The sequence below is a fragment of the Eptatretus burgeri genome, chromosome 7, assembly GCF_056783735.1.
Source record: "Eptatretus burgeri isolate ZD-2024b chromosome 7, Ebu_testis_v1, whole genome shotgun sequence".
NCBI lineage: Eukaryota > Metazoa > Chordata > Myxini > Myxiniformes > Myxinidae > Eptatretus > Eptatretus burgeri.
The window spans coordinates 102,414,629-102,441,473 of NC_140967.1; the positions used below are offsets into that span (position 1 = coordinate 102,414,629).

The 26,845-nt window shown below is 43.4% G+C and overlaps 2 protein-coding genes across 5 annotated transcripts in view; one reads left to right on the plus strand and one right to left on the minus strand.

Annotated features, from left to right (window-relative positions):
- Nucleotides 1-18,941, plus strand: part of LOC147023945 (uncharacterized) — a 46,110-nt gene extending 27,169 nt beyond the window's left edge. Inside the window, exons 2-5 of one of the 2 annotated variants that reach the window (XM_085889976.1) lie at nt 12,785-12,945; nt 15,276-17,442; nt 17,583-17,663; nt 17,869-18,941. In XM_085889976.1, coding sequence (XP_085746102.1) covers nt 12,785-12,945; nt 15,276-16,971 — 1,857 coding nt within the window. In that variant the 3' untranslated portion in view covers nt 16,972-17,442; nt 17,583-17,663; nt 17,869-18,941. The remainder of the gene's footprint in view (nt 1-12,784; nt 12,946-15,275; nt 17,443-17,582; nt 17,664-17,868) is intronic. The other variant, XM_085889977.1, reaches the window with a different exon arrangement.
- Nucleotides 1-26,845, minus strand: part of LOC147023943 (uncharacterized) — a 209,820-nt gene that overhangs the window by 165,080 nt on the left and 17,895 nt on the right. The gene's annotated exons all lie outside the window — the stretch shown is intronic.

Consider the following 26,845-nt stretch of genomic DNA (forward strand, 5'->3'; position numbering starts at 1 on the left):
ATATATATATATATATATATATATATATATATATATATATATATATATATATATGTATGTATATTGGACTGTTTAATAAAATTAACCGGAAATGATTTATGGGTTTTCATTTGAGGTTTGGGTTTGAATGTGAGGGTTGGGGGTTTAATGTGAGGGTTGGGGGTTTTATGTGAGGTTTGGGGGTTGAATGTGAGGTGCAACGCAATGGGAGGGTTCTCCCCGGGGTTTGGTTCCGATGATAATAATTAAGATCTCAACAGATACCTCTTGTTATGTTCTCCTGAGCTTGGTCCTCTTGTGCTCACAGTGACGTCACAGAGAAGTGTGAAACTCCAACCTCTTACCTAAAAAGGATACATCTGTTGAGGTCATGATTTGAGGTGTGACGTCATTGCTTCTTTAAATTATTTGTTTGCTGAACTTCCTGCAAATAAAATGAACTTCAAACATCTTCATCATTCATATCATATAATTTACAATCCAAGAAACTGTAAAATATGAACGACTTTTAAAAACTCATCAGTCTATCTTTTGGTGAAACCTTTTTCAAACTGTGATTTCCACTTGAAAATTCTTCCAATATCACCAACCTGAAACTTTGGATTTCTCGAGTTCGTCTCCTTCTCATGTTCTAATTACCTCCATCAGTGAATGTGGAACGAAGTCATGTTTTCACTCCTGTCTGTCTGTCTGTCTGTCTGTCACACGATTTTTCATCACAGTTTCATCTCCACACAAAAGCTCATTACCCGACTCTGTTATCTCTAGCGGCCGCAGACATCAAAATAGGTACAAAGAGGGAGAGCATCCGTACTCTATCCTCATATCAACAAAACACATTCATTTAATTTTAACCTCCCTCCACTGTGGTTTTACACAACCAGCTGAACCAAAGCTCCAGCTGTTGGTGTTCTCACAGTTCAAATTCTCTGTTCTGTGCTCCTGCGCAATTTCCTGGCCATGTTTGGCTTCCTCTGCAGGCTCACTCAAAATGGAGCATCCCACTCAACAACAAGCTCACACGAATATTATCATCACCCTCAACATGTTTGAACTCCAGCACGGATAAACTACTGACAGTAAATCAAATTCTTTCAGTGGAGGACGTTCGGGTATTAACATTGAAATGTCCTCATATTTTCATGTGATGGAAATGATAATGAATGTCCCCGTATGGAGGAACCTGAATCAAATTGAACCCGCACATCCCCCTCCAACTTTACCTTGCTTTCATCATTGATTATATCCGAGTCGCTGAGCAGATCGAGATGCCACCGATACGCCAACGTGAAGAGCGCATCAACAGACCCATTAGATTGTAACATTTCTGTTGCTCAACTCAATCTCCCCAAAGTAGACCTTGCCACCACCAATCTTCATTGTCCACTTCTTTTGAGTTTCCCCACATTATGACAATATTTGGGTCACACTGGGCTCTACTCCACACGTTGTTGTAATACACAAACTGTAAAACAGCCCACATGGTAAACTGTGAAAACGGTACATCAGAATTCAATACGACGCGATGAAACAACTTCATCAACGTTCTTTCAGATCACCCCTTGTTTAAAGGTCATTAATGAACCAGCTGGGTTTATACTACAATTAAATCAGCAATTTAAGAGTAACTAATTCTTCTGAGACAAGCTCAGATTCTGAACCCCAAAAATCCAAATTGATATTTTAACCTTTCATCGAAATTAGAGCTCACAACGTCTGGAATTACAATACAGGTGTGTTCTCATCCCATGGTCACTGGAGTACCCACAATCATTTATCTCAGGAGGTTTTAGAAAGGGAAACGTTCTACCTCTGGAGTCCCACTGATTGGAAAGTTATCGCACCAACCATTCTTGCTGGTTCAGCCCTCCTCGCAAAACCCACCCAGATAACTTACATCATCATCATTATTATTATTATTATTATTATTATTATTATTATTACTATTATTATTATTATTATTATTATTATTATTATTGTTATACACAATTCTAGTTTTCGCAAAGCCAGATTGAATGCTTCTAGATTTATTTACTTACAAAGTCAACGCTCGTGGAAGAGCGGGAACATTGAACAGTTCAAAATGCAACAGAGCAGAGGAACAAAAGAAAGAGGGGGTGGGGGGGGAGTGCTGTTGGTGGGGGGGAGGGCAATAGTTTGGTTGAAAGATAAAATGAGTTGAACAAATAAGGGATGAGGGGAGGAAAGGACACATGGGGTGGAGAAGATGCAGATGGAAACAAACTCTCAGGAAGAAAAAATTGGGAATTTGGAAGGAGATGGATTTGGGGGAGGAGGGGAGGGGTGGGTGTTAATGGGGGAAGAAAATATCACAGTTTGGGATGGGGATTATCTGAGATGGTGATGAACAGCTGTCTTGAAGACCTGGAGGGAAAAGTGAGATTGAAGGCAGTGTGGCAGTTTGTTCCAAAGGCGGGGAAAAAGAAGAATGAAAGAATGAATGTGAGCAGTGATTCTTGATTTTGGTAGTTTTCCCAAAAGGGGTTGATGGCAGACCTTGAGCACCCTGCAGAAATATGGGGCGAGGGACAGATCACAGTCAGAGCGGGGGGCGGGGGGGGGGGGAGGAGGCCAGAGAGGAGATGGGAAAATCTTCCCAACTGGTTGCTGTTGGGGTTGAAGCTCAAACATTTTCCATTCTTTATGATTTGGAACAAATTATCACCCACCCTACCCATATCCCAGATCGTCATGACGACACTGCCAATACTTTAGATTTATTCTTGACTTCCAATCCGTTGCATTGCAACTACAATTTCACCTCCAATTGGTTCTTCTGACCACAATCTTGTGAACATCACTTTACTCAACACCACTTCCTCTCATCCGACTGCTCCGATGAAATGCCAGTGTTGGCATTTCAATAATGCTGACTGGACTGGTTTACAAAACTTTTTTCTGACTTTCCCTGGAAAGACGACAGCCTGTCCTCCTTGAGCAATGTCTCTATCTCTGCTGAACGTATGGTTGAGGTGATTTTTGCAGGAATGGAGACTTGGATCCCTTTCTCTTTCAAATCTATCTCTACAACCAATTCTTGGTTCAATTGTTACGAATCTGGAAGCCATGAGCACTCAACATACAGGTCCTATAGCTCAGTTATTTTGATAAGTAAATGTGGATAGATCGCTCCCTTTCCCTTGTTAAATGGGTAATTAAATGTTCATGCGCTGTGGAGTTATTTTGACAGTCAGGGTTATCTTTTATTTTAAATCAACTATAACTACAACAGCAGCATCACCCTCACCTTGCTTCCTCACACCGACGCCATGGCCTACGTGCGTGTCGGCACGTACGTGGGCGGAGTCCAATGTGCGAGGCGGGGTTTCTTTGGGGCATTGGCATCTTGGATTTCACTCCAAATACGGGAATGGCGCCCCTCTCAGCCAATCGGAGGGGTGCGAGCGAGATTGCTGTCGGGCAGCCAATGAGAGAGGGCCATGCCTGAATGGATGGCACGAGAGAGAAAGAAAGAAAAGGAGAGCCGAGGATAAGTGTGGCGCATCTGCTGGAAAAAAGAGGAGAGTTTTGGTTGTCGGGACGAGCGCTGAGCGGAGCTCTGGACTTTAATCTCTCTCGCTGGCGCCTGTTTCTTCGGGCCGTTTCCTTGAGCACGTGTTCTGGGCTCTGCTGGTCCCATCGCTGGCACCTGGTTCTTCGGACCGCTTCTCGACGCTGGCCTGGTGCGCTCGTGTGAGGCAACACACGAGATGGACAGGTCCATGTCCTTCTGGGTATCTGTGTGTGTGTGTGTGTGTGTGTGTGTGTGTGTGTGTGTGTGTGTGTGTGTGTGTGTGTGTGTGTGTGTGTGTGTGTGTGTCTGTCGGTGTGCCCCTCCTTTAAGTAGTAAATTGTTAAGTGCCTTCGCTGTACATTATTTGCCTTGCATCTCTTATTAATCGTGATAACTCTGCCCTTGCATGCTTCCCTCCTTCCCCACCTACTGTTTATAAATACCCTATTTGTTAAATGTATCAGCTCGTTTTTGTGTTTCTTTGATTGGTTTAACACGGTGCGTGTTGGGGAATTAGAAAGGCCGTTGTTGCCGTAAATGTACGTTTGGACCGACAGATCTCGGTAACCATCCGCTCGGTTACGCACGGTTCGAGCACGATACTGGCTCGTTCCGCTCGAGCTCCGCTGAGGGTGAATTTCCCCGGTAATTTGGAAGACGTGGGTGTTCAGGTAAATTGAAATGGCCGGCCCCATTTCTTTTTGGTGTGTGTGTGTGTCAGTGGTGGCGCCGTCCTTTAAGTAGAAATTGTATAAATGTTGATTGCTCATTGTACATTGCATTTAATTCGGAATAAGTCAGCACTGTTTCTTATTATTGCAAAGAAATATCTGTTAAATGTTCCAGTTCATTGCCTGTCGTTTCTAACATTGACCCAGCATGGTTCGGGCTTGAGAATGAGTGAGGCCGTTTGTGCCATAACTTGTTATTTGGACCTGCGCGGCTCTGGTAATTCCCGCTCGGTTCCGCCAGACCAGAGTCGGTAAATTTGACTCGGTTCGGACAGAGTCGGCCGAGGGTGTGATTTATCCGGTAGTTAGATGACGTGGGTACTTAGGTATGTCGGAATTGGACAATTAATCCTACCCCACGCCGACGAAATATTGGCGTCCACAATCCGCGAAGGGACCCGTGACCTTTGGAGTTATCCAAGGGTTACGACCTTCAATTCAGGGTGTTCGGTGAGAGACGGCCCAACTGCTCCGTCTGGCGGTCATTACCGCAACCGGAACCACAACAATATGTGAGGTGAAGCATTCCTTGAATCAAAAGAAAGGTGACATCCTCTCATCCTCTTCCACTAATAGATCTTTCTGGTCCTGAGCTTAAAGTATCTCCAACAACTTCTGTAGCTCGACCTTTCCTTTGCTTTTCTGTTCCGATGATACTATCACCGTCTCTCCGACTGACAAAGCAACTCTTTTTGTTTCTCTTTTCTCCTGCAACTCCACACTGGATGATTCCAACAATCCATCTCCCTCTGATGCTTCCCTCACCAATCCGATATCCCTCCATGTCATCTCTTTTCATGCAGTCAAAAAATACTCCTCTTTCTGGACATAATCAAGGCCTCCGGGCAAGATGGCAGTCCTCCCCGTGTCTTGAAGGAACGTACTTTAGAACTTTCACCCGTGCTTGCTCGTTTGTTTCGTTTTTGTTTAAAAACCCAAACTTTTCCTCTTACCTGGAACATACCTTAGCACAGCAAATATGAAAGAATGATCATTCAAACCCTCCTAACTACCGTCCGCTTGCTCTGACTTCCACCGTTTCCAAAGTCTTTGAATATCTTCTCAATTCCCATTTTCTCCATTATATTAAATCTCAGTCTTCTATCTGACCATCAATACGTCTTTCACAAGGCAAGATCTACACGTGATGTCCTTTCTTACATTATGAATATCTGGGCCTCTTCTCGGAGAGACTTTGGGGAATCCTTTGCTGGAGGCCTTGATATCTCAAAAGCGTTTGAAAGAGTTTGGCATCGGGGTTTGATATCCAATCTTCCCTCTTTCAGCTTTCCTCCTTCTCTCTGCTCTCCCATCTCGAGCTTTCTCTCCACCCGCTCTATCCCCGTCATTGTTGATGGTTCAACATCTTTACAGATATTACTTCGATTTCTGCTCACAAGAACTTGCTGCTTGTGTACCTCCACCATAAGCGATACCAAGGAATACTCGACAAGCAACAACATCACGTGATCACTGAGTGGCCATTGGCAACTCAAGGATGGGACGTTGCGATGTTTGTTTCTTCCTCTCCACTGCCAAACTTTGGAACTCTTTTCCTTCTCATGTCTTCACAAACACTTATGACCTTCCCCTTTGAGAAAGCAGATTTTTTACTTTCTCAAAGACTCTCAGACTGTTCTCAGGAGGGAAGAGCTAGGAAGGGGTGGGGGGATTAATGCCTCAGCAAATGTTGCTCTTCATCATGGGGGGGGCAGGGATAGAGAGGAGGGGCAAGGAGGGTTGGGGAAGCTTGGAGGAGGAGAGAAAGGAAGGAAGAGCGAGGAAAAGGTGGAGGGGGGGGAGATTGACACCTCAGCAAATGTCGCTATTCATCACGGGAGGTGCGAGGGAGCAACAGAGGTGTGGGAGGAAAGTGTTGCATTTCATGAAAGAGAGAGAGAAGGTAAACAAGAGAGAAAGCCCCTCATAAAAAATGACGTTGAATAGACACCCGATTTTTGAATGACCACCATTTGAAAAATAAAACCTCAATCAAAAATCGGCTTGATTAAAATTTTCTAAATATCTCGAAGTGTTTAATTCCGAAGTCTCGTTTCTCTATATTCAAAACTGAAGGACAGGTATTGAAAATACTGTTCGCGGTTTTTCGGCCGATGCACAGGAACGGGTGGTTGCTCGGCAACGAAATTCAAACGCGCACATTCCCAACAAATACTGCACATGTCGGCAAAGTTTCATCGAAATCGGTTCACTGGTTTGTGCTGTGGAGCCTCGCGTTGCAGACACACACACACACACACACACACACACACACACACACACACACACACACACACACACACACACACACACGGAAAACCCGATAATAAGGGATATCTTGCATATATACTACAGCGAATCCAAAAATAAGTGGGGTGAGCAAAAAGAATGATATGTTATGCTTCATGTCTGACCACACACACACACTAACACACTCACACTCACACACACACACACACACACACACACACACACACACACACACACACACACACACACACACACACTCACACACACACACACACACACACACACACACACACACACACAAACACACACACACACGTCATTTCTCAGTGATTTTGACCGAAGTTAAGAGGAAATCAAGAAAATGACCAAATACCAAGATCTCAGTGATGAAGTGAAAATATCCTGGAAGTTGAAGATCCATAATTGTCCGGGTGATCACTGGAGCAACGGGGATGATGAAGAAGAAGAACCTCACGGAGTATTAATTAATAAACGGGGAGGTTTTTGAAGACGTGTCGTGGTTAATTAATTTCTTTTTTACTCATTAATTATTTTGATAATATTTGTGATGAAGCAAACACGTGACTAATATTAGCCAATCAGTTGCATCCTTCCAGAGAACCAATCAAGGCTGCAAGTTCAGGGTAAACGAGAGATCGTCATCACGACACGTCCCAACCTGACGATCCTTTCCTGACGAGTATTTCCACATCTCCATCCACGAGACACTCAACACGTCAATATTTAATAATTAATTTAGTTCACCATTACCAGAACTATTGAACGAAGTGGATTTTGTTTAATTAGTTAAACAACCAGGACGACAACAAACGACTCTCTTCCACTCACCATGTCGGACGCCATTTTAAATGTTCAGCGGCTCAACTCGGATCAATCGTTCGTCCTTCACCAACCGTGGAGAGAATAATCCCCACACTCGAGTTCATGAACCCCATGGTGGTTTTAAACGGATCATTTTGTGATCATGTGACGAGGCCGCCATCTTTCCCCGAGCTGTCCCTCCACACGGAGTCGATCTCTCTCTCCCGAACAACGTGATACTTATTTACTAATGTTCGATTATACAGACAACAAACTTGGGGGAAACATCACCTTGGTCCACCTGGGGTCGTGGATGTGTTGAGAGAACGAGGTGGTTGGGTGTGATTATATAAAAGGTTATCTATTTATTACGTACGCACGTACACACACAAACATGAATGTTCATTCACACAACCACCAAAGGGATATAAACTAATAACGAGGTGAACCATTAGTCAGTGTGTAAACTCCTTTATAACAAGGTTTATCATGAATAACATAAATTAAATAACCACACGTGTGTTGTACGATGTTTGTAATCAGAATCCCAACTGATCACAACGAACGTTTTAAATCCTGTTCTCATTGGTGGAAAAGATTTTAAACATGAAGGATTCGTGTTGTTCAACCTTGGGTCACGTGGTTTTCAGCGGAAGATATTAATCAGAACAAAAATATATATAATTATAAAATTTCGACTTTTATCACAAAAGAACCTTTTTTATAAATTACAAATCGGAAAAAGACACCATATCTATTTTTGGATTATTAAATGATTGGATGAAAGAGTCGAGGTGTTCTGAGCGTTGAAAAACAATATAAACGAGGGGAAGGGGGCGTGGTCACAGTCCATTGTGACGTCACAATGCCAATTCCGACAATAGAGAACTCCAAAGACAGAGCGGTATCGTTACATCTTCAGTTCGTGGATATCCGTGCAGCAGCCATGTTTTTTCCCATCGCGCTGTTCGTGTTCACCGTCCTCGGAAGTGGAACGTCCCGTCCATCACAACAGGTAAGGGGGGATTGTGAGAAATAACAATGGATTGTACTCGGGGAAGGTACAAAACACCATGGGAGTTACTTTCTTTGTAGTTTGGTAAATCAGGTCTGGACGGAGGATTTAAAATGAGGGGTTGGTGTGTGAGTGAGGGGTGTGTGAGTGAGGGGTGTGAGTGAGGGTGTGTGAGGGTGTGTGAGTGAGGGTGTGTGTGTGAGGGGGGTGTGTGTGAGGGGTGAGTGAGGGTGTGTGAGTGAGGGTGTGTGCGTGAGGGGGGTGTTGCTTCATCAATTTAGACCATTCAGAGCATGATGGGTTGTACTGTCGAATTCGGACTTGGAACCATCGATAGTATTATTTACCATTGAATTTCGAGTTTAAGTTCAATTCACCAAGTGATTGGTGACAAGAAACACCACGTGACAGAAAAGGGAACACAAAGTGAATACACAGATTTACATCCATGTACCGACTTTACTTTTTATAACATCACAAGTAAATTCATCATCTTGAAACGTCGAGACTGTAACATTGTTTATATAATTTATTTATTTAAATTCCTCAAAACAAGGTTGAAAGGTCCTCAAGGTGTTTGGGTTGTTCAGGTGAAATCCCTTATTTAATCTTCCTTGTCTGCCCTTGATATCGTCCTTGTGATTCCTCTTTCCCGTGAGGATGTGATGAGGAACAAGAGAGTTTATCTTTGTTCAGAAACTTGATCAAAATGGTGGTTTACACAGAGAAACAGTGCATTTCGATCTCTGATTCCACCGTCGTCACGGCACGGACACGGCATGGACACAGCACAGGCACGGACAAGGCATGGACACAGCACAGGCACGAACACGGCATGGACACAGCACAGGCACGGACATGGCATGGACACAGCACAGGCACGGACACGGCATGGACACAGCACAGATACGGCATGGACACAGCACAGACACGGACACGGCATGGACACGGCACGGACACAGCACAGGCAAGGACACGGCATGGACACGGCATGGACACGGCATGGACACGGCACAGGCAAGGACACGGCATGGACACATCACAGGCACGGACACGGCATGGACACAGCACAGATACGGCATGGACACAGCACAGACACGGACACGGCATGGACACCGCACAGGCAAGGACACGGCATGGACACAGCACAGGCACGGACACGGCATGGACACATCACAGGCACGGACACGGCATGGACACAGCACAGGCACGGACACAGCCACGGACACGACATGGACACAGCACAGGCACGGACACGGCATGGACACAGCACAGGCACGGACACGGCATGGACACAGCACAGGCACGTATACAGCATGGACACAGCACAGACACGGCCACGGCATGGACACAGCACAGGCACAGACACTGCACGGACACGGCATGGACACAGCACAGACACAGCACGGACAGGGACACGGCATCTACACAGCACGGAGACCATTTGCAAAATGGGTGACGACTGCTTTGTCCCACCGTCGCAGGTTGACCAGGTGTCCTGTATGTCACGGGATTGTCCCGTTTCAAACATTCTTTGCACACCATTTGTGTCTGAGGTCAGGGCATGTTGTGTTCTACTGTCGTGTTCGTGTCCGTGCTGTGGCGTGCTGTGTCGATGTGTCGCCACAGTGGGGGGGGGGGCCTCGAGTGGTGCTCAGGGAGAGGTGGGTATTGTGGGAGTGATGCTTGATGGGGGATGGTGGAGAGAAGGGGGGCGTTTGGGGTGTTGGTAGGTCGAGTGGGGGCGATGGTTGATGGAGGATTGTGGGGGACGTTGGAGGGGGAGTGGTCCTCTGTGAACATGTGCTGGGAGCTGGGTAGAGATGGTGTTCGGGTTTTGAACGACGGCTGTTTCTTCCTCCTCATCGTGGGGATGGCATCCTCTCCCATTTGTGGTGGATAACCACAAGATCTCGCCATTTCTGTTGATCCATCACAGTTCTTCTCTGACATCTTCTGAGCACAAAAGTGAACATTTTTAGGTCCGATCCACACTTGGGTATTTCAGAGAAACCTCGTCCAATTTTGGCAAACTTTGGGTGTTTCCACCGTTGGTGGAGCATGAAACTATCTCGGTTTGGATTACGTACCGTACAAGCAGCAAGGACTCATCGACTCGGCATTTTTGTGGAAAATCGAATATTATTCTCCGTTTGAGTTAAATCGTACCACGAAGTAACCCGTATTCAATGTGAGACGGATCTCGCGGTGTACTTATGGGTGTGACGTCACGGCGAAGTTTGAAAATGGAGATTTCGACTTTTATCACAAAAGTACCTTTTTTATAAATCGCAAATCGCAAAAAGACACATCCTATCTATTTTGTGGATTGTCAAAGGATAGATAATTGAGTCGAGGTGTTCTGAGCGTTGAAAAGCAATGTGAACGATGGAAGGGGGCGTGGCCACAGTACATTGTGACGTCACAATGTGAATTCTGACAATAGGGAACTCTTAAGACAGAGCGGTATCGTTACATCTTCAGTTCGTGGATATCCGTGCAGCAGCCATGTTTTTTCCCATCGCGCTGTTCGTGTTCACCGTCCTCGGAAGTGGAACGTCCCGTCCATCACAACAGGTAAGGGGGGATTGTGAGAAATAACAATGTATTGTACTCGGGGAAGGAACAAAACACCATGGGAGTTACTTTCTTTGTAGTTTGGTAAATCAGGTCCGGACGGAGGATTTAAAATGGGGGGTTGGTGTGTGAGTGAGGGGTGTGTGAGTGAGGGTGTGTGAGTGAGGGTGTGTGAGTGAGGATGTGTGAGTGAGGCTGTGTGAGTGAGGGTGTGTGAGTGAGGGGTGTGAGTGAGGGTGTGTGAGTGAGGATGTGTGAGTGAGGGGGTGAGAGTGAGGGTGTGTGAGTGAGGGTGTGTGAGGGGTGTGTGAGTGAGGGTGTGTGAGTGAGGGTGTGTGAGTGAGGGTGTGTGAGTGAGGGTGTGTGAGTGAGGGCGTGTGAGTGAGGGCGTGTGAGTAAGGGTGTGTGAGGGTGTGTGAGTGAGGGTGTGTGTGAGGGTGTGTGAGTGAGGGTGTGTGAGTGAGGGTGTGTGAGTGAGGGTGTGTGAGTGAGGGTGTGTGAGTAAGGGTGTGTGAGTGAGGGTGTGTGAGTGAGGGTGTGTGAGTGAGGGTGTGTGAGTGAGGGGTGTGAGTGAGGGTGTGTGAGTGAGGGGTGTGAGTGAGGGGTGTGTTCCTTTCACAAGTTGGATCGTTCAGAACATGATGGGTTGTCCCATCGAACACCGATCGAAGTTCGAGTTTAAGTTCAATTCACCAAGTGATTGGTGACAAGAAACACCACGTGACAGAAAAGGGAACACAAAGCGAATACACAGATTTACATCCATGGAGCCGACTTTACTTTTTATAACATCACAAGTAAATTCATCATCTTGAAACGTCGAGAATGTAACATTGTTTATATAATTTGTTTATTTAAATTCCCCAAAACAAGGCTCAAAACTCCTCAAGGTTTGGGGTTTGTATACCGGACGTGATGTAGTCGGTCATCACACGAACTTCAATCAACCGATTCCAGTAAAATTGGCGATAATGGCCAATCGTGTGTGTGTGTGTGTGTGTGTGTGTGTGTGTGTGTGTGTGTGTGTGTGTGTGTGTGTGTGTGTGTGTGTGTGTGTGTGTGTGTGTGTGTGTGTTAGTGTTTGTTTTGCCCGTAAAGCAAAGACATCTTCTCTCTGCTGTTCCCCCCTCTCTCTGTCCCATCCACCCTCCTCCCATATCTATCTCTATCTCTATCTCTATCTCTATCTCTATCTCTCTCTCTCTCTCTCTCTCTCTCTCTCTCTCTCTCTCTCTCTCTCTCTCTCTCTCTCTCTCTCTCTCTCTCTCTCTCTCTCTCTCTCTCTCTCTCTCTCTCTCTCTCTCTCTCTCTCTCTCTCTCTCTCTCTCTCTCCCACTCTCTCTCTCTCCCCTCTCCCTCCTTTCTCCCCCTCCACCCCCTCCCCCCCTAATTTTTGATCCTCCTCATTGTATTCCCATCAGTAAAGCGACAGGTGGTATTTTACAATCTAAAATACATACATCTACTTAGTGGAATATTAAATAATGATCCCAGAATGATTTCCCTCCGTGCCCTTGGAATCTCCTCTCTCATCATCACCCAGTTCAACAGTTTCTTCAACACCTGAACCTCATATTCACCGAGGCAGGTCTGTACTTCCACTGGTACTGCCTAACGGTACTTTTTTTCTTGTGCAAATCCTCGTGCAAACCCACACTCTGTAAGCGGAGTACAAACGATAAACTCTCGAACATTCCATGACCCATTGTGTTTGTATTCTGAAAAATTTCAAGATCATGTTGTTGTTTTGTCATGAACTTGTGGATTTTGTAAAATAATTGTAAAAATATTGTTTATTTTAATTTTAAATGAAATAAACATTCCTCCTACCCCTGCCCTTGTCCATTTCCATAGGTTATCCAGAATGATGCTGTTGAGGATGGAGGGATGTCTGTGGTTCGTGACGTCATGTTTGTCGCGATTTCCTTCCTTTTGTTTTATGTTCTGATCACATTTGATCCGTCACGTTGGTTCAACAAGAAGGGGAGCCCCAAAAGAAAGCTCTGCATTCACCGGTAAAGAACACAAGTGACTTATTCATCAATATTTATCAAGTCTTCATCCACGAGGGAACAAGATCACTCAGATATTTGAAACGAGGTTACTGTGTTTGATGTTATGATGGATTATATGGGATTGAATTTTATTTTACCAAATATGGAATATCTTGTTTTATTGCTGGAGTAGATGACAAGGTGTCAAAAATCCATTGGTGACAATGTTTTTCATTCACTATTTTGGGGCCGTCTTGGATTTCAAAATGGCCACCATGTTCCACCAAATTTCATAATAACTCAGGCTGTGATGTCATATGACGTCTGTTTTCGTGGCAATACCCACATTTATCATGCCAAGATGTTAAAAACACACAATTTTAATTTTCTTGAAGTTATGGATGGTGACCATCTTGGATTTCAAAATGGCCGTGATGAACAAACCCACTTTTGCTGTATTAATCAAAGTTAAATTTGGTGTAAATACCTCATTGGTCATTTATAGGTCGAGTATAACTTTGGTAAGCCTTCAACTTGGTGAAACTATTTGTAATTATAGTTGTGTATTCAGTAACCTGGATGTCAAAAAATCCTGGGAAAGTTCCAACAAACTCTGTCTTGTAATTCATGAAAAATCTGCACTTCTGCAGTTCAGCAATGTCGACATACTGCCCCTCATCGACGTGGTCTTGTAGAACACTGAAGAACTCTGTCTGTGGCAATAAATGCAACACTCACTGGAGGCGGGATGATTTCAAGTGATTTAGCTTCACAACATGGACGCTGAATATACTTTTCCCAGTTTTTTTTGTGAAGCGGGACGTGTGTTGGTACAGAATGTCACGAGACAGTAAATCTCCAGAAGACAGCACGTCGGCAAGCCGAACTTTCCAGGCATCATATCCACGGTTGTTTACAATTTCTTGCATTGTTTTCTCCCATGTTACCAGGAATTGGCCCTTCTGGAATTTTTCATGGACTTTTGGCTCTTCCTCATCTGTGGTTGGTTGACAAAATACACATTGTGATTTGACAAACATTGTACTGCTCAAACGAGTCTGCTTAATAGATTCTGAAGCACTGGGTTGTCCTCTTTGTCAGTGAAGTTGTGTCTTGTGAAGCAACAGCAAGTTTGTATCTTCTTCTTCTTTCATCTCTATCCAGGTGACTCGGTTTTTTAATGTCAATCTCTGTCTCAAGTATCTTTCTTAGCTTGAAGCTCGTTTGCTGTGATTCCGATCAGCCTTTGTCCAACTCACACAAATTCTGGATTGTAATAATCTGTCTTTTTCTGGACACACTTGAGAAAAGTTTCAAATGTTGATTCCTTGAAGGTTCTGTATTGAGTATCAACAAGCTTTTCACCAGTACCTGTGTGGAAATACAAGAAGAGTTTAAAATCTGTCGTTGGTTTGGTGAACGGGAGCTTTTTGGGAGATGCTATCATCTCATGAAACATGAGAAGTTGATGATTATTCAAGTGAAAGAACAATGAGATTTTTGTTTTTGTAATAACAATCAGGCTGAAATAACAAAGGATAAGACATGGATAGATTCCATACGATGATTTCCTTTCCATTCAGATTGATTTTATTATTAAATGTGTACCCAGTACATTTCCCAATTCATCAAATGCTTGTTCCTCATTGGCCTCCGTATTTTGTTAAATTTTAACAAACAGTTTCCTCAAAACTCTTTATAGTTACTGAGTGACAGTTTTTCTTGCAGCTCTTTCTTTGATAATTTGATCCATGGTGAATATTCTACAAAGTCCATTTACCATTATCTTAATCTATGATGAACAAGTGAAGTCATTTAATTTTTTTATATCCAGTACGTGATGATATGAATGATGTCCCACACATGTGACACAAGTTTCTTGTGAATATAAACTAAAACTCACCAACTAAGTGTTGATTTCCAAGGAATAGTTTGTTGGTCAATGTCGAAGTTGTGCGACAAAATACTTCTGAAATGGATATTTTTAAATCCAAGATGTCCACCAAATGATGTCATGAAAAAATGTAACCAATGGAATTCCAGCGAAGTCAGACATAATTTACAATAAAGTCACAATTTCCTCCTTTAGCAAAACAAATGTTAAAGTTCATAACATCCTCCACTATTACATGAGATTCTTCAAATAATCAAGTGTGATTCATCGTTCCACACCGTTCCTTCAGACATTGTTTAAGTTATATCTGCATGTTCCACATTCCGTTTCCTCCAGAACTGTAACACTCGTGGAACATGTTTGTTTATGTTTCACAAAACCATGTGTTCAATACTTCACATGTGATGTCATACTTTATTTTACCTTGAACTGAGAATGTTTGTTTGTTTTGTTGCAGTTTACGATGTCGATGTAAAGTGAAACGGAAAAATGAATCAAAAGATGATCCACCATTGGTTACGGGGATTCGGGAAACCGAACACCCTGAAATTGAGAAAGGAGAGGGAAAGGAGGTTCTGGAAATCACTGAAAAAATGGAGTTCATAGCAAAACAGAACATTGGTGACAAAGAAGAAGAGGAAGAGGAATATCAAAAAGAGAAAGAAAAGGTTTTACGAGCAGAGGAAGAAAAACTTCAGGAATATGAGGCTCTGATGGTCGAAACTGAAAGAAATCTCTTAGAAAGAGAGAAGTTTGTGCAGAAAATGGAACACGAGTTGATGGAAAAGGACGTGCAACGGAAATTGGAAAAAGAATTATGGATAAAGGAGAAAGAGGACCAGAAGAGAGGAGAGGAGGAACAGCAGAGGAAGAAAAATGAAGAAGAACAGAGAAAAATGAATGAACAGGAGAGGAAAAATGAAGAAGAGCTCAGGATGAGAAAGAGAGAAGAATCCACACGAGCAAAGGAGCGATTCCAAGTCCGAATGTGGGAAAAACGCAAAAATAAAGAACTTGATCAGAAAATGCTGTTTGTAGAACACAGAATGTTCGAGATTGACAACTGGAAGAAACGAGTGCAGCAGCAGGAGCGATACCTGCAGATAAGTAAAGAACAGGAGATGGAGCGACAAGGTGTGTTTGAAGTATTCATGAATGGGAAAGATGAGGAGATAAAGAAACGGCAGCTTCGTATGCACCAACAAGGAGAGGAGGTTAAAGATGGAGAGTACCGGCTGCTTAAATTGGACGAAGAGACTCGTCTTAGAGAGAGAGAGCACCGGGAAGAACAAAAACAATGTGAAATTAGATGGAAACTGAAAGAGTTCATGTTAATGGAAAGAGAACGAGAGATGAGGGATAGGAAAAATAACGTGGAGTTGAGGGAGAAGGAGGTCTTGGAAAGAGAGAACAAAGTACAAAATGCAGGAAAGCTTGATGAGAAAAACGAGGAAGAAGTGCTTGGAACGAATGATGGGCTGGAGCAGCGACAGCAGAAACAGGACAATGTTGATTTGCTGCCGACGACTGAACCGAAGCCTCACATTGATGACGGGCTGGAGCAGCAACAACTGTACAGTGTTGCCCTCCAACAACAACAACCGAAGCCTCAATGTGCAGACAAGTTACATCATCAGAAACAGCACGATGTTCATCGACTGCCGTCCAAACGGGAGACCCACCATTCTTCTCAGTCTGAGTTTCTCAAGGATGAACGAGCGGAAATTGAAAGGCGCAAGAACAACCTCGTGTTCCGTGGAGTGAAGGAGGGAAAAGGTGAACATGACAAGGAGGCTGTGGCAAAATTAATAAAAGCCATGAACCTGGAGATCAAACCTGAACGGACTTTCCGCATTGGAAGATATGTTGAGAACATCTTCAGACCCATGAAAGTTGTTTTCAGATGCGAGTCTGATCGGAATCAGGTTCTTACGAACAATAAAAAGATACGGAATTTGAAGGATCCCTCTCTCTGGACAAGAAACATTTTCATCACTCCAGACTACACTCAGCTCCAAAGAGAAACACTGGAGATGCTGCTGAGTGATCTTGACAAAAAGAGAGAAAGTGATCCAAACGGGCGATACACCATTAAAGGAGACAAAGTCGTCCTCCTGAAGAAGCCCAAGGGTGAACCTCATTTCCGTAAATAATGACCATCCCTCCTCATCTCTGAAGATCACGACCATCCCTCCTCATCTCCGTCAATCACGACCATTCCTCCTCATCTCCCATCTCACATAATACAGTCTCCTCTTGCTGCACACTTTAAAAGAAAGACAGAGTATATTCTGTTGAAAACAATTTCCTTCAACGCACGGTCTCTTCCAAACAAGTGATTGTACCTGAGATCACATCGGAGCCGAAACCAAAACCTTTTTTGAAAGTACAGACAATGACAGGATTTCACTCCTGATGGATATTTTACATGTAATAAGAACAGGAACCTGAACTTTTATCCTGAAGGCACCAAAGCTGCAGAAAACCATGGTGGGGTCTTATTGTTGATGAAAAGGAATTCATCACCGACTTACATTGTTCATTGGCTACCTCCTGAACGGAAACCTCACCGTGATGACGGACAGCAACAACAGAAGCCATGTGCCATGCAAGACCTTCAACAGGTAAGAACTTTTCATTACCTTTTGACAGGTGGGGTGAACACACTGGGTGCAAACACAACCAACCCCAAGATCAAAAACACAACCAACCCCAAGGGCAAAACATGAAGTTGAAATAAATTTTGTTACTTTGTCTTTCACAGACATTCCTGTGAATACTTCCTTCGATGAAGAAGAATATCCTTAATTGTGGAGATAATTGTAATGATACTTTTCGTGGGAAGGTAACTTATGAACATGGTCATCCTCATGCAAAATATAAAACAAGAACTTTAACTCCCTTCGGTTGGATGAGATCACCTGATTCACCTTTTCATCGATTACCTGTTCCATGCATTTCCTTCTGTGGCCTTTTCTGAACAAGTTATCAAACTGATGAAGATATCAATGTATTTAATCTTTCATATTTCTGTTGTTTTTTTTCCAAAGACCCCTCAGAAGTGGTGCTCCTTCCTGCTCACCTGAAACCATCCTAGTGGTTGGAACGTAAGTTGCCAAAATTCTTGTCTTACATCACGAATTATTCCAAACTTTGTCGAAATTACATGTTCTTCATGTGCATCATGTCCCATTTTGTCTGTGCCTCAGAAGTGTTGAGGACAAACAAATATTTTGCTGAACTCGAATCCAGAGAAGCAGCAAACAAATCTTCCAGTTGGTAGAAGTCTGGCATGAGTGTTAATGTATCCATATCAAAGTCATGGCGTACACCTGGATGATCATTAAAATTAATTGTTTGAAAAATCCAGTGGGAGTTTGTGATGAAGAAAATAAAAACGTGAAATTGAAGATAAAAGAAAGAAGCGAATTTAACTGAGATTCAGAAAACAATTGATAGGATATAATATTTCCAGGATTGTGTTGGAAGGTATGATAATGATGGAGATGATGATGACAATGCTATTGAGGGATTTTGACTTCCTTTTGTTGATGTGTGTGTGGAGGAAGAAGTTTCAGTAACGGCCACTGGAGAAGATGTGATATTTGGCAGTGGATCAATCATCACTCCGTCGTACAAGCTCCAGGAATGTCGGATGAAATATCAGACTCTTGCAGACAGATGATCCAAGATTTAAAAAAAATAAACATCAGTCTCCAGAAGTACAGGGACTTAAACCTTCCATGACCTGATTTAATCACTGTACTTCATCACTGTACAAACACATTTACACTCCAACATTGTCTTTCACCTTTTTTGTTCTCCCAGCATCCTTCAGCTCAGACCAAGTGGAGGAGTTGTACCTCGATGACCCAGTGTACGAGTTCCACCTCGATAACCCAGTGTACGAGTTGTACCTCGATAACCCAGTGTACGAGTTGTACCTCGATGACCCAGTGTACGAGTTGTACCTCAATAACCCAGTGTACGAGTTGTACCTCGATAACCCAGTGTATGAGTTGTACCTCGATAACCCAGTGTACGAGTTGTACCTCGATAACCCAGTGTACGAGTTCTACCTTGATGAGTTTTTTGATTGTGAATTTTGTTATATTTAATTCCTGTGAATAAAGTTAACCTAAAATCTCTTCTCCTTTCAAATCATATCATGTACAAGTCAAAGGAATGGTGTCCAAAATATGTATTATGAAAATGGCTCGGTGGGGATTACAAATCTTGAAAAAATTTCAACTGTTTGTTGTTCTTTCACTCACGAACCGAAGCACCAAGAGACGCCAAATTTAGGGGGTACTCACATTAGAATCTCGACAAGGTTTTAAGTGAAGGTATGTTGGCCTTGAAGGCCGTTTTGAGACTCAAGGCCACGATGAGGTGAATATTGGGATGTGGGGTAAGGTAGCAATGAAAAGGTAACCACCAAGAGGCCAAAAACCCCAAAGCTTTGCAATGTACAACACCTCCTGAAACGCCCACTTTCTTATGAATTATTTTAAATCGTGAGTACTTTTTTCCTCTGCAGTGCAAAACTCAAATCAAGACATTATCATGATTATTCGACTTTAATTTCTCACAAAGGAGTGACTGCATGTAAAAATAAGGTTAAAATTCCCCGACCATGGGAGAAGGGAACCCCCAAACCCCCCCCCCCCACCCAGTCTCTTCACTTCCTCGCACCAGGGATCCTTTCAATCACACCTCTTTTTCTTCTCCTTCGGTGAGCAACCATGACATATGTTATATTTGGTGTGGATTTGCTCGAACATACAAGTGGAAATCATCAGTCAGCTCCTGACCCTCATCGCGAATGGAGGGGGTGGGGGGGGGTCTGTCATCACTTTACCCGAGGTACTCCAGGTCGTTTGTAATATTTGGTGGAGATTATGCCAGCCATTTTTAGCTCACCTGGAACAAAAATTGTCCAGGTGAGGAAAAACCATTATGTGTTGTCCATTAGTCAGTTAGGCTATATGTAAACACTTGGAACTTCTCCAAAACTACACACACGAACTTGACCACAATCTTCATCACCCAGATCAGGTCAGGGATGGGAGTATGCGCCAAAACAGCATGTTGCTGCATCCACTTTCTGCTGGTACTCCAGGGACCTCCATCAGGCCATCCCCCAGGCAAATGTCTGGCCCAGCCCCATCATCTTGACATGTTGATCAATCTGCTGCAACCACGAGGAACGTGGTCAGCCTATTGGCCTCCTCCACTGACGAGGCTCCTTCGCTGAGAGAATCTGGTGAGCAGGATCAGCATCAAGAAAACGAGTCACATGTCCATACAGCTGCAGCTGACGATCACGGATTATGCAGGTAACAAACCTCATTTGAGTCTCTCTCAGCAACCGCTCGCTGGACACAACGTCAGACCAGCGATAGCCAAGGATTCTCCGAAGAGACCCGGTACCAAACGAATTGAGTTTCCACCTTTCCTGGACTCCTGGTCGGAGTCCAACTCTCGCATCTGTAGAGCAACACTGGAAGCACCAAGGAACTGAAGACCCAGACTTCCATCCTCCCATACAGGTACTGGCATTGCCACACACCATGATCCAGTGAATCCATGACTCCCCAGGCCCGACCCAGACATTGATTGACCTCTGGCTCACAGCTGGCAGAGACATGAATATCACTGCCGAGGTAGGTGAATCTCTCCTGATCTGAACATCCTCACCACAAACAGGAACAGACAAGATTGCAGCATCGAAGATGTCATTGAAAGCCTGGATCTTAGTTTTGACCCAGGGAACCCGCAATCCCAGCAGCTCCAACTCCTCATTCAGCACCTCGAGAGCCCCCAAAATGATATCTCTAGTCTCAGCAAAGATGAATGCATCATCTGCGAAATCAAGGTCAGAGATCTTGACATTCCCAAACGATGCACTGCAGCTTGATCTCTCCAACATCCTTCGCAAAATCTCATCCACGCAAGCGCTGAAAAGTGTGGGGGCCAGTACACACCCCTGATGAACTCCAGTAACAACTGGAAACAAGTCAGAGATGGTATCACCACATCTCACAGAACTCTCAGTACCAGAGTGTCGATCAGAAATCAGAGAAGTTTTGGTGGCACCCATGAAGACCAAGAATCCTCCAGGAGGAATCCTGATTCACTGGATCAAACGCTTCACAGAGATCAACACAGGCTGCAAGCAGCCCCTGCCGAAACTCTCGTCAATGTTTGGTGAGGACAAAAATGGCAAGGATACAGTCAATCGTTGACCTCTTTGGTGCAAAGCCTGACTGCTCTGGGTGATGGTGCTCAAGCAGATGGTGGAGAACCCTATCAAGAATTATCCAGGCAAAGAGCTTGCCCGGTACTGAGAGCAGTGTCACCCCTCGGTAGTTGTTACAGTCTGGCGATCACCCCTCCCTTTCCAGAGAGGGGCAACAAGGCCCCACTTCCAGTCAGTTGGGTTGATGCCTGTGTCCAGACAGAGCACAGAACTGCATGCAACGACATGAGTACAGCATTTTCCACCAGCCTTGAGAAGTTCAACATGGATGCCACAGATCCCAGGAGCTTTACCCCATTTGAACCGGTTCAGCACAGCCTGTGTTTCCACAAACGAAGGTAGACCACAGTTGATTGGAGGGTCAGCAACAGGTATAATAACATCACCAACATCCAACTCAACAGCTGGGGAATCAGCCTGGTACAGCCGCTCAAAGCAACCGGCCCAGCGGGTGTTCACTTCAGAATCCTCTGTCAAGAGCCCACAACCCTATGCTCGAAATGCAGTACACCGAGGGATGGGCTTGGAGGAACGTGACACGCGCATTATTCTGAAAGCAGGACAAGAATCACCTGTCCACAGGTGATGCTATACTCCCTCACATTTGGTCTCCTTGTCCATCCTCAGCATGCGTACAGTTTTATACATCAACTCCCTTAACAGCTCATCTCTGCCATTAAGCCTGGCCCTGCGACTGGTCAATGGTCTCCACTGTCCCATGAGACACAATATTCTTCTTCACCTTCAGGTGAGTTCCAAGAAATCCATTAGCAACATCAAGGATGGTAGTCTTGAAGGCACTCCGCAACTCCTCAGGATTCCCCAAAGCACTCAGAACCCCAAATCCCCACTCAGCCACAATGGGCGGCAGCCATGCATGCTCCAACATGCAGCGCCATCTGAAAAATCCCTCCGGTCGGCTCGTTTCGTTCGGGCTCGAATCACGATTCGGCATCCGGCTCGCTAGACGGCCGCACCGTCTCCACTACCTCGACCCGTGCCGCCGGCTCAGGTGCGAGTTCGGACGGCGCACCGGCAGGACTTTCACAATGCACACGTGCCTCCTCACACACAGAAACAAACACACACACCCCCATGGAGAGGTTCCTCATGAACGCCATGTTCACCACCTGTACCGTTGGGCGGTACGTACCTGTCTTAGGCAATTGCCGACTCCACCTCCTGATCGGGGAACTCCAACAGCTCCCGCCGCACGAAGGTGCATCCCCGTGGGGTCATGCGTTCCCTGCACGAATCACTCACCGCACGTGCCCCAATCTCCTCTCTTCCCATTTCTGTTGTTTGTTTTGTTTGTAAATATATTCTCACGATCCGGCTCCATTAATAAATTGCTAACTGACTCGTGTTCCGGCTTTGTACGTTCTCCCTCAAGCCTGCTCTCCCATTACCCGTCATGGCGCTGGCCCCAGGGTTTCCCCTAAGTTGCCCTTGGCCTGACCAGCCGCCATTTCACGCTGTGCGTCCCTCACGCAGGCCTCGTTCTTTCTCCTTTCCTCGTTCATTTCCTCCCACATTACCTTGATCTCGTCTGCCATCCTCCCATCCATCCGTTGCATATCACCCTTTACCTGCACCAACTCCACCTCCATGTCCTTCTGACCTGCCTTCATCTCCTCCTTCATTTCAATGCTCATTTTGTCTTGTCCGAGTTCCAAACGTTCCATCACCTGTTTCATCATTTCCATAAACTGGTTCGTATCCAGTGGCTTTGGTGAGGCCGATCTGCGACGATGCGGTGTGGATTCCCAGGGAAGCTCCACGTCAAGTTGGCGGTGGGGGTCCCCGAACATCATGAGTCGCTTTTGCCCCTGTAGTTATCTCTTGCTATTCCTCCAGGGAAAGATCTCCCTGAAAGCTGCCATCCTGCGACATGGATATTTCTAAAATTGTTGTACCAAAGTCCACCTGGAGCAGCTCATCTTGGTCCGCCATAGTCCACACAAATAATTAAATAAAATTTCGTTCCCGAACCTGCTCTTCATTTCGGGGGTGCGTTCAAGCACACCCCAGGTCTGAATCCCACTCCTGAAAACATGAAAATTTTCATCATACTCAGTGGTGTAATAGGTCCGAGTCTGGGAGGTGAGCGGTTCAAACCCTGGCTGTGTCATGGCAAACACTTTAGAAATTGTCCGTGCTGCTTCCTTGCCAACACTCATCATTTAAAGATACATTTAGGGAGATCGAGCAATCCAAACATTGTACAGGCTGATCCTGCCTTCAAATTCCCCAAAAAGGAACTTGTATTATCATTATCAACCGGTTTGAACTTCGGCATCACGATGCTTGTTGCGTCAGTGCACGTCATTGTTGCCCCAGCAACCACACAAACAAGTGAAGTTCTCAACCTTTGAGGCTGTGCGTTTCGTCCAAGCAGCGTTTTCTGAGATCACATCAAATATAATTGAGAGATAAGAAGGAAAGGAAGCAAATGAGTGTTGTGATAGGAGACCAAACAAGGAGGAGGAGAGAGGAGGTGATTGAGAGAGTTATGAATGGAGGAGATCAAGGTACTCCATACACACCTGGTTGATGTCCATAATCAACAAGTTCACATGAATATTCTCATTACCATCAATATGTTTTCACTCCATCACGGATAAACTACTGACAGTAAAACAAATTTGTTCAGTGGAGGACGTTCGAATATTATCATTGAAATGTCCTCGTGTTATAATGTGATGGAAATGATCATGATGTCCCCGCATGGAGGAACCTGAATCAAATTGAACCCGCACATCCCCCTCTAACTTCACCTTGCTTTCATCATTGATTTTATCCTCGTCGTTGAGCAGATCGAGATGCCACCGATACGCCAACGTGAGGAGCGCACCAAGAGACCCCTGAACGCCTTCATGGTGTTTGCGCAATTACACCGACACAAAATGGCCAACGTGATGCCAGGAGCAAGTAATGGGGAGGTGAGCAAAGCCCTGGGGGTGACGTGGTGCTCCCTATCAGAACAACAACAACAATAACGACCCTTCGACAACGAGGCTAAAAGGTTGGAAAGTGAACACCACAAGATGTATCCCGGTACGTGTGAGTTCAACATTCCCCATTCGGGTAAAAAACCCAAAGAATGAAAAACAAATTTTCCATGAGCAACTTTATTAACGGATTAAATCAAAATGTAAAAGTTGTTTTGGTCCGAGAATAAGTCCTTGCTCTTTACATTCCTGATGATGGACAAAAAATATATCATTTTAGTGAGAAAAGTCGTTCAATGTGGGTGAGACGGGGTATGTTGAGTAACTTTTCACATTACTTACTCCCATTGCCAGAGGAGTAGATGACACTTTCAAACAATGGTGCCTTGGTGAACCTCACATAAGTTGTGTGTCCCCAAAAACCAAGATATTTAATTCCATCAGTACTTTAGTCCCGAAGCAATCTGACCTTTTGTCATGAACTTTCCTTTAAGGTCGTCACGATCAATTATCTTCCCGAAACCAATAAAATGATAAACTTGAGATTTCCGACAATATTTCACCAAAACACAATCACTGACAACATCGATCACATCATCTTTATCAAATATAACCAATACAATACATAATCACCCACAATATCGATCACATCATCTTCATCAAATTTAACCAATACAATACATAATCACTGACAACATCGATCACATCATCTTGATCAAATATAACCAATACAATACATATAATCAGTGACAACATCGATCACGTCATCTTAATCAAACTTACCAATACAGTGCATAATCACCAACAATATAGATCACATCATCTTAATCAAATTTACCAATACAGTACATAATCACCAACAATATCGATCACATCATCTTCATCAAATTTACCAACACAATACATAATCACCAACAATATCGATCACATCATATTGATCAAATTTAACCAATACAATACATAATCACCCACAACATTGATCACATCATCTTCATCAAATTTACGAATACAATACATAATCACCTACAATATCGATCACATCATATTGATCAAATTTACCAATACAATACATTATCACCCACAACATCGATCACATCATCTTCATCAAATTTAACCAATACAATACATCATCACTGACAACCTCGATCACATCATCTTTATCACATTTAACCAATACAATACATCATCACTGACAACCTCGATCACATCATCTTAATCAAATATAACCAATACAATACATAATCACTGACAACATCAATCACATCATCTTGATCAAATTTACCAATACAAAACATAATCTCCAACAATATCGATCACATCATCTTCATCAAATTTACCAACACAATACATAATCACCCACAACATCAATCACATCACCTTGATCAAATTTACCAATACAGTACATAATCACCAACAATATCGATCACATCATCTTCATCAAATTTACCAACACAATACATAATCACTGACAACATCAATCACATCATCTTAATCAAATTTACCAATACAGTACATAATCACCCACAATATTGATCACATCATCTTCATCAAATTTACCAACACAATACACAATCACTGACAACATCAATCATATCATCTTAATCAAATTTACCAATACAGTACATAATCACCAACAATATCGATCACATCATCTTCATCAAATTTACCAACACAATACATAATCACCAACAATATCGATCACATCATATTGATCAAATTTAACCAATACAATACATAATCACCCACAACATTGATCACATCATCTTAATCAAATTTACCAATGCAGGACATAATCAGCAATAATATCGATCACATCATCTTAATCAAATTTACCAATACAGTGCATAATCACCAACAATATCGATCACATCATATTGATCAAATATAACCAACACAATACGTAATCACCCACAACATCGATCACATCATCTTCATCAAATTTACCAATACAATACATAATCACCTACAATATCGATCACATCATATTGATCAAATATCACCAATTGAATACATAATCACCTACAACATCGATCACATCATCTTCATCAAATTTACCAATGCAATACATAATCACCTACAATATCGATCACATCATATTGATCAAATGTCACCAATAGAATACATAATCACCTACAACATCGATCACATCATCTGAATCAAATTTACCAATACAATACATCATCACTGACAACCTTGATCACATCATCTTAATCAAATTTAACCAATTCAATACATAATCACCCACAATATCGATCACATCATCTTAATGAAATTTAACCAATACAAAACATAATCACCCACAACATCGATCACATAATCTTGATCAAATTTTACCAATACAATACATAATCACCAACAACATCGATCACATCATCTTAATCAAATATAACCAATACAATACATAATCACCTACAACATCGATCACATCATCTGAATCAAATTTACCAATACAATACATAATCACCAACAATATCGATCACATCATCTTCATCAAATATAACCAATACAATACATAATCACCCACAACATCGAACACAACATATTGATCAAATATCACAAAATACAATACATAATCACCCACAACATCGATGACATCATCTTCATCAAATTTACCAATACAATACATTATCACTGACAACATCGATCACATCATCTTAATCAAATTTACCAATACAGTGCATAATCACCAACAATATCGATCACATCATATTGATCAAATATAACCAACACAATACGTAATCACCCACAACATCAATCACATCATCTTAATCAAATTTACCAATTCAATACATAATCACCAACAAAATCGATCAC